Here is a 17,753-nt window from a genome sequence, read left to right as displayed (position 1 = left end):
GATTTCTAATAAATGTGACCTGAAAATTCGTGTTAAAAAAAGAAAACTACTACTTAAAATTCGGCCTTTATGCGAGGAAGGATTATTCGCCCGTCCCGTTCCTTTACTTTGTTGACATCTAAATGTGATACGAATTTGAAAATGTCCAATAAAGTTCTTTCTACTGTGTTTACTATTTTCTTTTAATGTTTGCAACTTCCTATCATTTCCGGTTTAAACGTTTTAAATAGCTGTCGATCCTGAGTGATACATTTCCTACCTACTCTTTTTCGGTATAATATCCCAAACCCGGCGCTTTCGCCATTTTTAGATATTTGATCTGGAATTAAAAACAAGCTTCCGTAATGATCCATTTCAAAATTACTTGTATCTGCAGTCTTGAGTTTACATTTAGTTCCTATTTATGTAGGTTATTATTGCAGTAGTAAGGAATGTCGTTCAATATCAAACTCTTTATAATCTAAATAATTTTCAAAGTACAGCAGACGCTCGATAACGTAAATATGGGATAACTAAAACTTGCGCTAATGTAAACACATACTTCGTTCTATAGCATCAAACGGAACACGCGATAATGTAAACAATGTATACGCTCGATGACGTAAACAACTTTTTGCGACGGTGAATCGCCGATTTATGTTGGGGATTCACCTTTGCAAGAAAGTACGACAAACCTGGCAAACCAAGCCAGTCGTAGATGGTGTTTAGAACACGTTTATACATACGTTATAACAACCAATACATTGCATGCGTTAATACATTTTTACGATCATGGCATCCATGTCGTATAAAAGAAAATGTTTAAAATTAAGTGAGAAAGTGAAAATTATAGAAGAAGTTTCATTAGGCGCTGGAGTAACACAATTAGCAAAAAAATATGGTGTATCAAAAGCAACAATTTGCAAAATTAAGCGCATGAAAAGACAACTTTTACAAAGAACGTGCAATACATTTGGAGGACCGGGAAATAGAAGAACTTTAAAAAATGCAAAGGCACCCAAAATGGAAAATTCTCTGTATAAGTGGTTTTTACAACAGCGGGAAAATCATGTTCCAATTAGTGGCGAAATACTTAAAGAGAGAGCTAAATTGTTAAATCAAAAACTGAAAGAAACTGAAAATTTCGTTGCTAGTGATGGCTGGCTGCAACGATTCAAAGGAAGATATGGAATTCGACTGTTATCTATATCTGGTGAAAAATTATCAGCACAACCACAATTAGTACAACCATTTAAAGAAAAATTGATAAAAATCATTAAAGAGTTAGATTTAAGAATGGAACAAATTTACAACGCAGATGAAAGTGGTCTTTATTGGAAAATGTTACCAGAGAAAACTTACGCTGCATCATATGAAAAATCTGCTCCGGGTATAAAAACAGAAAAACAACGAATAACGTTTTTGGCCTGTACTAATGCTAATGGTTCACACAAGATAAAACCATTGGTAATAGGAAAAGCACAAAATCCACGATCATTTAAAAATTTTAAAGTTCCTGTTGATTATGACTGTTCAAAAACCGCCTGGATGACTAGCGGTATATTCCTGAAATGGTTTCATAAGCGCTTTGTTCCTCAGGTATAACAATAAACAAACACAAATGATCTGTGCATAATTTAAAGATGTTTTTCAATTTGTAGGTAAAAAATTTCCTAAAAGAACAGAAGCTTCCAATAAAAGCGTTATTACTATTGGATAATGCACCATGTCATCCTCCAGAACAACAACTGAGGAGCAGAGATGGGTCAATTTTTGTTATGTACATGCCTCCTAACGTAACATCAATAATTCAACCAATGGACCAGAATATAATAAGACTAACAAAACTGTACTATCGAAAGTTTTTACTTTCATCTGTTTTGTCTAAGAATCCTCAAAACATATCTGATGCTTTAAAAAAAGTAACATTAAGAGAAGCTGTCACAGATTTACATATGGCCTGGAGTGAACTTAATCAGGAAACTATTGCAAAATGTTGGAATAAGCTGTTTAGTACCAATGATGAAGATAATGAAGAAGAGAATGTTCCCTTAAGTGTAATTAGAGAACGTTTGCTATCCAGCGTTGACTCTATTGTCAATAGTGCATCATTGGATGTTGTTAATTTATTGAAAGTAGTGAATCCTAACACTGTTTGTACCTCAGCTGATATTAATATTTGGAACGAGGACAAACTAACGAATGATGCTACTAAAGATGAGAACAGTGAGAATGATGAAGACGATTCCATTGAAGCAAAAAGTTTGGTGACTGATGCCCAAGCTGTACATATATTTAATGAAGCTTTAGATTGGGCTGAAAGAAAAGAAGTGTCATACGCGGATATTTTAGTTCTTCGTAAATTACGGGCTCAGGCATTGGAAGATAATGCTAATCGCAAATTTACGCAGACTAAAATTGCTGATTATTTTTCTTCTAATTAATAACTACTTATTACTACAATAAAAGAATATTTGTTAATTTTTTATAGGTATGTTAGTATTAAACGTTTCTTTCAATAAATCTTTGAATTTTTAAATTACGTTCGCTAATGGAAACATTTCGATAATGTGAACCACACTTGGTTTTAATTAGTTCACATTATCGAACGTCTGCTGTAATTCAATTTTGTTTGAAAGTACTAGTTGACATTCGAAAAATAAATAATACGTTACCTATCGGAAATTAAAGTTATTTTTTTAAATCAAAGTTATTACCAAATTCAAATAATAAAACTTAATTATTTCGAACCATGGTTTGGAACGACATGGGTAACTCTGATGATAAGCTTTGATCGAGAATTAAATTTTCTAGTTACGATTGTTTGAAGTTAAGATGAATGGTGTTTCGTTTTAAAAAATTCACTTTTACAACTTCAAAAAATATATATAAATGTTAGGAACGGTACTGCAATACTAAAACCTATAATTGTCAAGAGTGTAAACTAAAGATTATGTATTGTATTGACGTTTTGCGAAATGTTTCGTTCGTGTTTACTATACCTGCGGATATTTGCACAAATTGAAAATTGATCGTTACGAAGACACGTTTCTAATTCGAGATTGAATGTTTCAAAAATGATAAGGAATCTAAGTATGGGACTTTATACCGAAAATGTTACGTAGAATTTAAAAACAAATTAATATACTAGAGACCCCATTTGAAATAGGCAAGCCAGGACAACTATTTCTGATCAAACCGGAAGTAACCCGAAGTTGAAAATTTGTATTCAAGTTAACTTAATGTCCAATTTTCAAATTCTGGATCAATTTTGCATTTACATCCTAATAATCTTTTAATGAACAAGTTGGGCCTATGACCCTGTGTATACGAAGTTCGCCATTAGTCCGAGCTCGGTTTCTGGTATTTTTGTATCAAATATCAAAATATCGATATGAAAACTTTAGTATTGTACTTCTTTATGTTAGAAAGCTGTGTGATTTAATAATATTTTCGTTAATGTGAGGTGTTCGGTTTTCGCTGAACGGCATAAATTCGTACTTTTTTAAATGGCAACCCATAGTTTTTTTATGTCTTTCTAATGTAATATTTAATTCTCTGCCGATTTGCAATAACATTTTTTTTCAAACATTACGGTTTTGGAAGTTATCTTATAATGAACCTTCAGAACTCAAAAAATAATTAGTTTTGTAAAAAAATAATTTTAGATGAAAGTTGACGAAGTAGAAATACGTGGTGACTAATAATGCATAATAACTTGATAAATCGAGTTATTGTGCTTTTGTTAAATAGAAGCAAAGCCTGCTATAATAAATCTGTCAAGTTATAAAATAATGCCTGCTGTGTTATAATTGATATTTTGTAAATACCTTCTTGGCTGTGAATATCAAATGAAAAGATGTCATTGGTAATCGACACAAAGTTAAAAACGACTTTACAAATCTTTGGGAAAAATCGTGAGTAACTTAAAATAAAAACAATGAGTTGCGGCTACTTGAAAATTTGCCATCTGGTGCAAAAAAAAAGTATGGTGGATTACAAGAATGTTTTAAAGTTTTCGATTACCTCTGACTCATTTATCAATTTACAAAAACGAATTTCAAAAGTTCAAGAAACACCAGTTTTGTGATCTTTCTTTCTGAGTTTGCATTTTTGGAGAAATTACTTTGATGTGGCAAATGCTTTCATCGGTATAAAATTTGTTTTTGTTAAAATGGAATTAGATTAAGAAAATATTTGAGCCCTTATTTGCATATCTAATCGCTATTTGGCGTGATTTATTCTTGTTATTCCACGCTGATTCTGCTTAGAGTCAATTCTCTTAGACGACGAATAATAATCAGAGTCAGAATTGCCGATTGCCTTTTTAATCATAAGACATTAGTGTTAGTCAGTTCATTTTTACCGCTTCATGTAACCAGAACTTAAAATATAATAAACTCTTTTCGGATCGACTGGTGTTTAAATTAACAGTTTTATGTATTCGTTTTCTAAATTAAGTAAATCGAAACTTCGTCGAATGGCGTGACCGAGAACAGATATAAATGGCGAACCCTCTATATACATACGTGTGGCTACCACGAATAATGACTAACATGAACAATGCTTAACCTGGACAATGATTAACCCGGATAATGATTAATCTAAACTATGGCTTGCAGAACACTTTGTTCGAAGATTTGACTGATTGCTTTGATATATAAAAAATATATAAATTGCCAAAGTGATCGATTAATAATTTTAATTAATACTCGGGGTACTCCTTTTTGTGTTAGATGGTAAAAAATCAAATCGGTTAATCTTGAACTTATTTTGAGATAAAAACTTCTTGTAAAAGCTCGACTTAAGTTACTTCCACTTTGACTTGCGAGATGTTGAAGTTTAATTTCGCTTTTCCCGATTCTCCTTAAACTTTTTACCATTCTTAAAAAAAAAGAACATCCTTTATGTGACTTATGTTAATATGCATATAAATGTTTATACGGAGTGCTTCCAAAATGACTGACTGTCAAATCTTTTAATCGAGCGTGTTGTACGAGCCAGTTTTACAATATATTGTTACAATTTCGAGGAAATAAAACACCGAATCTCCACAACACGTTTTTATTGCGCTATATCACCTATTCGAATGCTTTGTCCCAAAAGTGCTAGGTCGTAGGGATTACACATCGCCAGCCGCATTGTTGGCCGCGTCATCATCACAACTTGGCTGAATCACCAAATGAACAACACTCGCAAATAAGCAACCACCACCAATAATTAATTAGTAACATTAGTAACAATATATATATTTTTATCTAATGTACGAGGTATTTAGGTAGGTGGTAGTGTGGGATACTACGTTGGGTGGTATACCAGAGGAGGTCGTTATAAATTGATATGGTGTCGAACGAAAAGGTTGCGACTTTTCTTATTCATAAAATTATACTGCTGCTGCTTTGGAACGAAATTTGACAAGCCTTTTCATCTCGAAAAATGTACAATATAATCTAATGTGATTTTCCTAATTTGTAGTATGGCAATGAGTCAAGTTCAAAAGTCGATGATTTTATCTGAACGCTTGAATGTGTGTTTATTCAAATATCTTATGAACTTCCTTAAATTCGTCTCTTTCTGTTGTTAGAAAATGTCAATAGAGAAATATTTTAGGAACTCTTTATTTTAATACTTTTAAGTACCACCTCCCGGCGCATTCGCCAAAACTTAAACGAGCCATTTATTTTGTTTCCGGATATTCGAGGTTTTTAGATTTTCTTCCTTTTTATAGTTTCTTACCTGCGTGTATATTCGTATATATTCGTGTGTATTCGCTGGAAGTCCCTGCTTATATGTATATGTGTGAACGGGACGAGATTCGAAATGGAGAACCTACGATCGCCAGAATTAATAGAATTACTGTTCCGTGCCGATGGGCGACAGGTCAATGAGAAATAAAATTCACCACACCATGTGTGGACGGTTGAAAATGGTGGTAGGTTCTCGTTTCAATCGTAATAAATCATTATTTTGCAGTACCCCCACCCGTTAAAACTATTACAGTTTTCTTCCCCTTTCATTTGCAGTTTCCTACATGGTTCCCATGTCGCCATCTGCCGTCTAGGGGTTGAAACTATTAGATTTCTTCCCCATTCATTTTACAGTTTCCTACATGGCTCCCGAGTCGCCATCTGCCGTCCAGGGGTTAAATCTATTACAGATTTCTTCCCCATTCATTTTAGTTTCCTACATGGTTCCCATTTCGCCATCTGCCGTCCAGGGGTTGAAACTATTAGATTTCTTCCCCATTCATTTTAGTTTCCTACATGGTTCCCGAGTCGCCATCTGCCGTCCAGGGGTTTAATCTATTACAGATTTCTCCCTCATTCATTTTAGTTTCCTACATGGCTTCCGAGTCGCCATCTGCCGTCCAGGGGTTAAATCTATTACAGATTTCCTCTCCTCTCAGTTTAGTTTTCTTTAAATTTGGTTCCCTTAAATTTTTAATTTTTACTACCGCAATGATAGTTCGCTCCCTCAACGGCACACAAACGGACTGGATGGAAAAAACATTCCGCCGCGATGCTCCCTGCTGTTAACACAGTTTTCTCTAGGAAAACCAATTCTTGGTAGTGTAAACAATGCCTCTTCACTTTAAACTTAAGCCAGATATGGGCTAAATAGATACGTGCTAATTCGCCAGATCAAAATACACCGAAGCTCTCCTTGTGCGCGAAGCATATTCTCCAGGGACAGTACCGGCACAAGGGGGGTTAACGAGGATCAACGAGGTTTTTAGTGGGTTAGCGTTCTCAGTAGCGAGTCCCACACGCCGTTCCAAACAAGATCGGATGGGAGTTTTTTGAAGATTTTCCTCGTTAAAAAAAAAAAAAAAGTACCCCCACCCGTGGAGTATTATTTAGTGCAAATTATACAAATTTGAATAAAATCCACGTTTGAATTTGATTCCTCTGTTGTATTTCTAACTAGGGAGATCGTGTTTTCAAAGTTCTCCGTAAATAACGAAGCCTTTTTAGATTTTATGGCGTAAATTATTTAAACAATGTGTTCGTACGTCATAAAAAAAACGTTTGCTACAATTTTGTCATAAAAGGGCTTGTTCCTCTGCACTTCGATAATTTTTGAATGATAACGGGACGATCAATTAAAAAACTCAATTATCGCCAAAACCTGTACCACACACTGGGTATCTGTACGAGTACCATTGATTTTAAATTGATTAAGAATAAACTCCGTTCGTATCCCGTTCCGTATCCTGCACTACTACTTCCTAGCAAACACCCTGGTGCTTAGTGGAGAGATAGAAAATTTTCGAACGGACGTACAGTATCTGACAAAATTAGAGCAACTTTTGAAATATTCTTCTAAATTTACTCTCTCTAAAAAATCATGAAATATTTTATCATAAATATTAAGCTTAAAGTAGTTAGTGTAAAATACATTTGCTATAAATAGTTTAAATTGTTATTGAGAATAAAAAAATTAAAAAATTGTTTTGATCTAAAATTCTTTGCGACAAAATAAGAGCAACCAATGTTTAAATATTTTGTATTTCTGACTTTCCTGTGGTCTTTTAAACAAATAATATCTACGATTATGCCTCGTGGTGTTCACTATTCAGTTGATCTAAAACAAAAAATTATTAGTGCATATAAGAGTGCGAAATCGCAAAAACTTATATCGGAAGTTTTTGGCATAAAAAATTATGTTATATCAAAAACTATCAGGAGATTCACTGACCGTGGTGTCGTAACGAATTTAAAACGAGGTGGTCGGAAAGAAAAACGACAGAGAAGTTAGACAGGCGTCTTATAAGGCTAAGTAAAAAAAATCCTGAAATGTCAGCTCGCCAGATTATTGCACAAGCAGAAGTTAGTGTTTTTTCCAGAACAGTTCAACGTCGATTGACAGAACGTGGTTTAAAAGGAAGGAAACCTGCCAAAAAACCCATCTTTCACTAAAAAATAGAGAGGCCAGGATGTTGTTCGCCACCTACCACCGAGATTGGACTCCTCAACAGTGGAAGAAAGTATTATTTTCCGATGAATCCAAGTTTTTCATCTATGGAAGTGATGGAGCTCAATGGGTAGGTCGCCCAAATGGCCAAAGACTTAATCCAAAGTACGTAAAAACTACCATTAAACACAGAGGAGGAAATATTATGGTTTGGGGTTGTTTCTCTGCTTACGGAACTAGTCTACTTTATAGGATTAAAGACAAAATGGATAGATTTAAGTATTATATACTAGAGAATATTATGTATCCATATGCCGAATGGGAAATGCTCCTTAAGTTTGTCTACCAGCACGACAACGATCCTAAGCATACTGCGAAAATAGTAAAAGCTTGATTCGTGGAGAAGAAAGTCGAGGCAATGAAATGGCCAGGCCAATCTTCGGACTTAAATCCCATTGAGAACCTTTGGGAGATCACAAATAACAAAATCCGAGGAAAAAATATTACCAATCAGGATAAATTATTTGAAGAAATAGAGAACGCCTGGAAGACTATTGATCCTGACATTATTTAAAATTTAATTTCTTCAATGCCAAAAAGGTGTGAGCTAGTTCTTCAAAACAAGGGGTATTGGACTAAATATTAATGGTAATACACAAAAAATTGTTCTAAATATAATATTCATTCAAATAATTTTTAAGTTGCTTTAATTTTGTCGTTCCAATTGTGATGGTAAAAGGTTTTCTTTTTCCTTCTCCTCTAAAATGTACTTTTTAAACATTGAATCTCAGATGTAAATTATAATAGACTGTAAACATATTACTGATAATAACAAATCTTATTTTTAAAGAAACAATGTCAATTTAAAATTAAATTTCTAAAGTTGCTCTAATTTTGTCCGATACTGTAAATACATTAGTTTCGAATCTATGTAACCCTATTTATCCTTATGCAAAGTCCCTTGATTTTTGATATAATAGCCAAAGGAGGATGATATGATATCGTTTTGAAAATAAAATTAATTAATTGTAGTATTGTTTAAACGAGAACTAACGCTGAGTTTTAAAATAATTAATAATTGTTTAAATTCAATCTCGCTTATCTCCTTGTGAAAAACGAATTAAGAGCAAAAGAATGTTTCGTTTTGTTGTTAGTTTTGTGAACTATAATTTTGTCATAATATACGAAGTATAACATAGATACGGATTTTCCTTTTAACACGACGTAGATCTAAAAAAACTATGCAATATTTTTATGTGACATTTTATCAAAATCTCAAAAAAACACGAAATATGCCCAAATGAGTTTTAATACGTTATTGTATAAAATGTAAATTCGTTCCTGCATAGAAGAGTAATTCAAAGTAAAAGAAATAAAATGCCCCACAAAAAATTATCAGCTATTATTGCAAAAACGCAAAAAACATTTAATGTTTTTGCAAATGAGACCAATGGAGACAATTTCGAACACCTTTTGTAGCCAGTCCCAGTCCCGGAATGAGTAGCAGCTAAACTTGTATTACTTATAACTTCCTTAGGCACATATTTCGGTTGTTTTTGAAATTTCGAAAAAATGTTATGTAAAAATATTGCATTGTTTTTTGAGCTTTGTGTCGTGTTAAAAGCAAAACCCCCTACTTATGTTATCACTGGTATAGATTCTTTTACTTTGTATCGTTTAAAAAGAGTGTACGTTGGAGAAACTTTTGTTCAAAACATAAGAATAAATTGGAACCGGAGTATTTGAAAACGTTAATTTGTCTACTTCGTTTTAAAAAATGTCTCTGAAAACCGCAAATAGTTGTAGTTAAAAGAAATTAACTTAATTGAATTGACTAATGAAATTATTTCGTATAAAATCACCTAAGGCCGATATTTTAAAAAATGACGAAAATTTGCAAAATTTTAAAAAAGACATTGCAGAATAAATTTGGATTATGTATATTCGAACCTATCCACCGATCTACACTGGTGGCCAAAAGTAAATTAAAAATCCTAAGCTAGGATGGTTCCATTGCTGCTGTGGGTCCCACACTATTCCTATCTTCTAAACCTCGTAAACGATGTTATTGATTACAAGGATTACGTTTGCTTAATTTTTCTTTGGTCGTAGGTGGCGGCGCTCAACTTGGCGAAGGCGTCACGATTTACAGTCGTACAATTGTATGAACGAAAGCAGAGTTTTCGACGTTTTCGTTTTGAGCAATATCGGAGACTAAAGAGTAAAAAACTGACGCCGGTTCCCATAAAACTGCTAACTTGCATTTCGCTGGGAACCCAAATTATACTCGATAAAGTTAACTTTATTCAAAGTATTTAGAACATAGTCAGTTGTAGCTTGGTATTCGTTTGCAAATAAATATATTTTTTTAATCGAATTTTTCAATACACGATTTTTAACTTGAAATATGTTAAATAATTAACAAAAAACAGTTATAAAAAAAAACGCTCGATGGTGTCTTCGAAGCAATTGAGGATGATATTGTCGGCATTTTTATTTATTTGTTGTATGTGTGCCGTGCTATGTTAATTCTGTGATAATTTTTTGATTTCATTAATCGCCCTTAATTTCTTATTTCGGCGGAGATGCGCGATTTGTTTCGTTCTATTTTAAAGTTTCAGGATTGAAGCAAAATAAAATTTCTAGTTTCCAAAAAACAAATCTAAAAGTACAAGAAAACCATTGGTGGTGGTTGTGTATTTGTTGTGTATTATTCGTTGGGAGATTCATTTATATGGCCACTTACACGTGGAGTTAAAATAATAATAACACGAGCCACATATGTAATAGCCATTCTTCTAGCTTTAAGTTTAGGTCAGCTACTTTTTAATTATATAAGGAGTATCCCGATTAGCATAATCAGTCATTTTAGTCTCTGCTTTCAAGTGCTACATGAACTTATGATCTTGTGTTTTCGAAATAAATAGTTTTTTTTTTAACTTAAAATAAAAAAGTTAATAAAATTGGCGCAGTTGGTAGGATCCTTTCGGGTGTATTTTAAAAGTGTGTTAGTGCATATAATTCAACACCACCACCGAGATACCCTCCGTTTCAACGGTTTAGAAAGGAGCAGTCTAGAAGGACCAAGGACTCCTGAGCAGCATTCGCTTTTGAAAATCATCAACGAAGCTGTCAGTCGGATATAGTGGCCTAGCTAGTATCCACTACAAGCGGCACCCCAACTAATCAGTCTACCTATTAGCCAAGGCACCGCTTGAAATAGAACAAGACATATTACTATACCGTAAGTTAGTTTACAAGTTGTGCTATTCCGAAAGTTAGTAATTTATGATCAGAATTCTGTTAGTTAAGTTGAATGGAAAAAATTTCAAAACAGATATTAGGAGACATAACGTATCCTAGGATACGAACCAATTCGAGTGGAAGTAACAGCTTGAACCCCGAAACTTATATTGCCCAATTGTATACTGAAACAAGCCCACGACCTAGTATTAGCAATTTATTAATAGTAAAAATGGCCGAAGCCTTGAGAACAACCATAGGTCTTTTAAAAATATTAGATGGGACCCCTTCAAGGCTGGAGTCCTTTATCACACAAATATCGACATTTAATAGTCGATATTTTAACACCGATCCATCGCAACAAGAATATGTGATTCTTGCTATTACATCAAAAATCATATAATCAGCTGAAAATTTTCTCCTAACTAGACCAGATCTCCAAACTTAGGAAAAAATCAAGCAAGCACTTCAGCAAACATTCAGTGATCCTGTAACTTGAATTTACATATGTCTAAGCAACTAATCTTTTTAACAAGAAAGAATTCATCCATTCAGGATTACATTCAACGGTTAAAGGCATTAGTGACCAAGATAAATACCAAGATTTGTTCCGAAATTCAAAATAACGAAGCAAAAAAGATACTCACTTCACAAAATGAGTTGACTGCCACACAAAATTTATTAGCTAATATCTCTGACGAGCTAAGAACCTTACTAATCGTGTAAAACCAACAGAACTTAAACACCATAGTTCGAGATGACTTGTTAATATTTCATAAAATATTAACAAGTCAGAATAATTTTAAAACCACATATGTCCAGAATCATTCGAGAACGAGCCCTAAATTCTTCACCTAACTTATTTGGCAACTTACAAAGACCGATAAATAGGAGCAATGAACAAAACCTTCAGAAACCAACAGCACGATCAAGTCAATATCCTAAAATCACTTCACGAAATCAATTCACACTTTAAAATTCGTACCCTAACAAACAATAACCCCAACCAATTTCCGGAGTCAGTACAGCAATACCCCAAACTCACAAAAGCTTTGTACAAAACAAATTCCAAGGGAATCTATATCAACGTCAATTTCGACAACCCTTTTAGCAACAATCACAACCAAAATATACATTCCAAGAATTAACTCACCTAGAAAACGGCCAAGAAACTACCTCTTCAGAAACCCCTGATTTTTCACTGTAATATGACAATGCGTTTGCCCCAAAAGACGATGACCCTTCTGAAGAATCTCCTGATTTACTTGAATACCTCGAAAATTTTCAAACAGCCTCAGATCCAAATCCCCATGGATAAACATCAATAGTTTCCAAACCAATCAACTTCCCTATATTGAAATTCTCGGTTACCAAATTAAACTACTAATAGACACTGGATCCCACGCATCTCTACTTCGACCTTCCTTAACAGAATCATTATTTCCCGAAACAATCGTACCTTATGTCAGCACACTGCAAACATGTGCAGGAACAAAAAAGGCAACTAGTAAAGCCAACATTCCCCTACTTTTAAATCTTGGAATATCTACCCCCATTAACTTCATTCTGTACCCCTTTCATGAGTTCTTCGATAGAATTTTAGGCATCAAAGATTTATGCAAACTCATCCTTAATATTGCTCTAAGGAACGAATTACTAAAAAACAAGCACATATAAATACCCTTCCAATACAGACAAGACTTCGAACAATACAAAATAGAAATTCCTCCACGGATAGTACAAAGAAACCTAGACTAGAAACCTTAAGACTAAACTACCTGATGACACAACCTGGTTAACAAATCACTATTGGAACAAGGAGATCGAAATCAAACCCATATTAGTAACAATTCAGGATCAAACTCATACGATAGACGTTGCAATCATACAGATAAAGCGATTGTAATAGAGCAAATACACTTTTGGAAGCAATCGAGATTAATAACTTTGAAATACTAAAATTTAACAACAACACTGTTGGATAATGCTTTCTTTCATAAGGCAAAATTAATGAAGGTATGACTTCCGTCAGACACATAAACTATTCGATAGATGTGTTTGGTCTAGACTTTTTGGGATGATATGTAAACACACAGGTTCGACGTATGTGTTTTTAGAGCGATGCTTAATTATTCTATTCATTCCTTTTCTACGTCCTGATATAATAAGACACTCTTAAACTTTATCGGACCGCGCATATCAGAAAATAGAAAATCATTAAGAATTAGTGTGTTTTCTTTTATCCTCATAACCCAACAAACACTGAGAAAAAAAATATTCAACCCCGTTCATACAGACCTAAAACCCTTAATACATGATCATCTAAATTCAGAGGAACGAACACAACTCTTTAAATTACTCCAGGCCTACGTACAGGTCTTATAAAAACCAGGAGAACCCCTGACCTTCTCAAACCAGGTGAAACACATCATAAAAACCTCTGACGAAGTCCCAGTTCATACGAAAAATTACCGATATCCCTACGTCCGCAAGGAACAGATCAACAGGCAGATTGAGCAAATGCTGACAAATGGAATTATCTAGCCATTAAGCCCCCCTTGGGGCTCCCCTGTCAGGATAGTCCCAAAGAAATTGGATGCATCAAGACAGCGAAAATGGAGGATCGTTATTGATTACCGCAAGTTGAATGACAAAACGATAGACGACCGGTACCCCTTGCCCAATATCAAGGATATCCTAGACAAGTTAGGCCTTTGTCAGTATTTCACCACCTTGGACTTAGCTAGCGGATTCCATCAGATCAAGAAGGATCTGAAGAGTATTGAGAAAACAGCTTTTAACGTAGAGCACGGTCATTTCGAGTACACTCGAATGCCGTTCGGGCTCAAAAACGCACCCTCCACATTCCAACGTGCCATGGATAATGTGTTGAGGGGACTGCAAGAAAAGATATGCCTCGTCTATATAGACGACATCACCGTATATTCAACAAGCCTCCAGGAACATTTGAACTTCCTAAAAGCAATTTTGGACCGTTTAGATTCTTGCAACATGAAAATTCAGCGAGATAAGTCAAAATTCCTCAAAAAGAATGTAGAATTCCTAGGACACGTCGTCACACCAGAAGGCATCAAACCAAAACCCAAAGAAAATAGATGCCGTAAAAAACTTCAGGACCCCTAAAACACCAAAGGAAATAAAGGCATTTCTCGAACTAGTAGGATACTACAGAAAATTTATTAACAATTTCGCCAAAATCACAAAGCCTTTAACTTAGTGCCTGAAGAAAAACACCAAAATCGTACGCGACCAGCAATTCATGAACGCATTCGACCTCTGTAAAACACTTCTTACAAATGACCCAATCTTGCAATACCCTGATTTTACCAAACCTTTCATACTAACGACTGATGCTTCTGATTACGCAATTGGCGCGATACTATCCCAAGGGACCGTAGGTCAAAACCTGCCCATCGCCTATGCAAGCAGAACCCTAAACACAGCCGAATGTAACTATTCGACGATAGAAAAGGAACTTCTTGCCATTGTTTGGACTACTAAATATTTTCGACCCTATTTATTCGGACGAAAATTTAAAGTAGTTACCGACCACAAACCGTTGCAATGGTTATTCTCCATCAAGGAGCCCAACTCAAAATTGTTAAGATGGAAATTAAAACTACAGAAATTTGAGTATACCATTCAGTATAAAAAAGGAATAAAAAATTCCAACACCGATATACTCTTTAGACCACCTAGAGAATTAAACCCCGTCGAAGTAAAGGCCCCTTTGACGCACGTGTCCGCCACAGCTGAAGAAAAAAAAACAATGAAGACCAATACCTATGGCACGATCGTATTAAGCACTTCTTTGAAACACAAGAAAAACTTGTTCGAAAATCCCAAAAAGACAACACCAACTCCCCCATCCAAAAATCAAAATTATATCGGACGTACAGATTCAACCTCTAAGAAAAAACCTAACTCAACCAGACATAAAAACCACTGGATCAAGTACCATTACAGCAGAAGACACCAACCACGGTGATAAATCAATCATAACAAATTTAAAGGAAAACACTATACACACGGAAACGGTACACACATCCCAGGAGAATCCAATTATAGGTACCCCATATGTCAACAAAAGCGTTAACAGCTTCAAAAATCAACTAGTCTTTAAATGGGCCACTAAGGAAAAACCATATAAAATCACACAGATGTTACTTGACACAAAAAAACGAACAACGATATTCATCAGTGAAACACCAATAACAGAGGACATTCAAAAAATTCTGATCGAACAACTTCCACCCGATACTTATTGTCTTTATTTCTCAAAAAAGGAACTAGAACCATTAGTAGTTTGAGTATTCCAAGAAACCTTCAAGAATAACGCTTATAATCTAGTCATTTCATTACCTTATTAGAAGAGGTTTCCGATTCCGACGACCAACGCGAAATAATCGAGCGATATCACACCACGAAAACCCCACATAGAGGAATTACGGAAAACATAAAAAACATTAAGCAATTCTATTATTAGCCTAGCCTTTAAAGAGACGTCATAAATTTCATAAGTACCTGTGAAACCTGTCAGAAGTCGAAGTACGACCGTCATCCACATAAAGTAATATTCAAACCAACCCCCACAGGAAACAAACCCTTTGAACATCTGTATATGGATACATACTCTGTCAGGCATCAAAAATACTTAACCATTATAATTTCTCAAAATTCGCAGTCGCTTATCCTGTCAACGAAACAACAGTAAAAGTCTGTTTAAATTTAATAAAATTCTTTTCACACCACGGCACCCCTTCGAAAACAACAACAGACAAAGCGGGAACCTTTAAAAATCACCTAATCTAGGAATTATGCAAAACGTACCAAATTGAATTACACTATACGACGTCATATAATCCCAACTCAAACTCGCCCATCGAGAGGTTTCACTTTACTCTAAAAGAAAGCCTCGTCGCCCTCAAAGATAGTGACCGTTCAAAACCCATACCAGACCTTGTGAATCTTGCCATTCTAAACTACAACAATAATATACATTCATCTCATTATTTTACCCCATTTCAAATTATAAAAGGAAATCTAGACTACCAGCTCAACTTCGAAAAAAGCCTTCACCAGATTCAAACTGATTACGTACATGAATTATCTAAAATCTTCAAAGAACTGAATGAAACAATTAATAAGAAAATTAATGTCAATAAAGCACAAGTCCTCGGGAAACTTAAGAAAGAACGACGAAACGAACCAGAAATCCCAGAAGCTACCAAACAACTGATGGCTACCCCCGTCAAACTACAACCCAAATACCGATTAACAACATTTCGTAACCTAAGACATCCAAGACATTAAAAATAAACCAAAATTTTAGAAAACTACGAGAAAAGATGAACCTCGTCCTAGCACTTCTGCAGCTCCTAGTTAGTGCCCAGTATAAGATTGAGAAAATTTTCAACCCTGTAGTACCGGTAGAAGAAAGACCCAGTTACATCATAGACGACCTACACCACGACTACTACCACATTAACCTGACAAACATACGTAACTGCTTAAGGTCAACGGAACAAACGCTCATTAAGCTAAATTTTACGCTGAGTACCTTTAATGCAACACACAGCACTCTCTTAAGGGCAAGGCTCAACGACCCGTTCGTACGAATAAACACTGTTAAATCATTCGTGAAACATTACTCGATATCCCTTAAAAGAACCAAAAGAGGTCTAATCGACATAGTCGGTAATGCCCACAAGTATCTATTCGGAACCCTATATGCGGATGATGGCAAACGCTATGATAACTATATCGAAATCCTACAGAAAAATCAAGAAACTTTACGGCAAGACATTTCCATGACCCAGACAATGGTAAAAAAATTAACCGTAGACGTCGACTATCAGCTAAACGTTATCAAAGGAAACCAACAACAGTCGCAAACGCGAATCCATGACCTTACGCAATTAGAACAATCCACGTCAGAAGCTATTTATTTTACACTCTTACTAGACAACCTGGACAACAACATTCATATTATCGACAATATTTGCAGCAATCGACTTTACCAAAATCAATACCCTACATCATAGCATACTAAAATACAACGAACTACAGTCAATCCTAAATCACCTAAAACCCAAACGCAGAATCCCTTTCAGCAATACACTTAGCTATTATGAAGTAGCTCACGCTGCAGTCACCATCCACAAAGACCTCGTGATATTCCACATACGCATTCCTTTAATCTCGGGAAAACCGTATACCCTCTACAGACTATTCAATTCTCCTTCACAACTACGTAATGACCATAACCAACCCCATTTTACTGAAATCGGAAACCAAATCATTCAACCTTAAAGAAAACTGCCCCAAGACAGATCGCATAGCCCTATGCGACGAAAATCTACTTCAAACTCATGAACAATGTATCATGGATACCCTTAATCTCACCAACCATTGTCCCATGATCCCAATTACTTATACCAAAACGCCACTTCTTAAATTATCAGATAACTCCCTCATAATAGTTCCAACCCCTCGAGCAATTGTGGAATTCCAATGCCCTAATCAACATACTGTCGAAACCATTAATGAAGTCTCCTTGATCATATTCCCTTAGAATGCTCCACAAAAATAGATAA

At 35.0% G+C, this 17,753-nt stretch overlaps 1 protein-coding gene across 1 annotated transcript; it reads left to right on the top strand.

Annotated features, from left to right (window-relative positions):
* The first annotated feature begins 494 nt into the window (after nt 1-494).
* LOC136350142 (jerky protein homolog-like) lies at nt 495-2,467 on the top strand. The gene is made up of 2 exons (XM_066301657.1): nt 495-1,578; nt 1,641-2,467. The coding sequence occupies exons 1-2, from the start codon at nt 772-774 to the stop codon at nt 2,421-2,423; spliced, it is 1,590 nt and encodes a 529-aa protein (XP_066157754.1). The 5' UTR covers nt 495-771; the 3' UTR covers nt 2,424-2,467.
* The last annotated feature ends 15,286 nt before the right edge of the window (nt 2,468-17,753 follow it).

This window comes from Euwallacea fornicatus, unplaced genomic scaffold (assembly GCF_040115645.1).
Source record: "Euwallacea fornicatus isolate EFF26 unplaced genomic scaffold, ASM4011564v1 scaffold_122, whole genome shotgun sequence".
Taxonomy (NCBI): domain Eukaryota; kingdom Metazoa; phylum Arthropoda; class Insecta; order Coleoptera; family Curculionidae; genus Euwallacea; species Euwallacea fornicatus.
The sequence above is the reverse complement of the archived record's forward strand: the minus strand, read 5'-3'. Positions and strand labels throughout refer to the sequence as shown.

Bases quoted from the DNA above. Each gene is read 5' to 3' on its own strand.
- LOC136350142 (XM_066301657.1), top strand. From the start codon at position 772: ATGGCATCCATGTCGTATAAAAGAAAATGTTTAAAATTAAGTGAGAAA. The intron at 1,579-1,640 runs GTATAACAATAA...TTCAATTTGTAG, and splicing joins ATAAGCGCTTTGTTCCTCAG to GTAAAAAATTTCCTAAAAGA.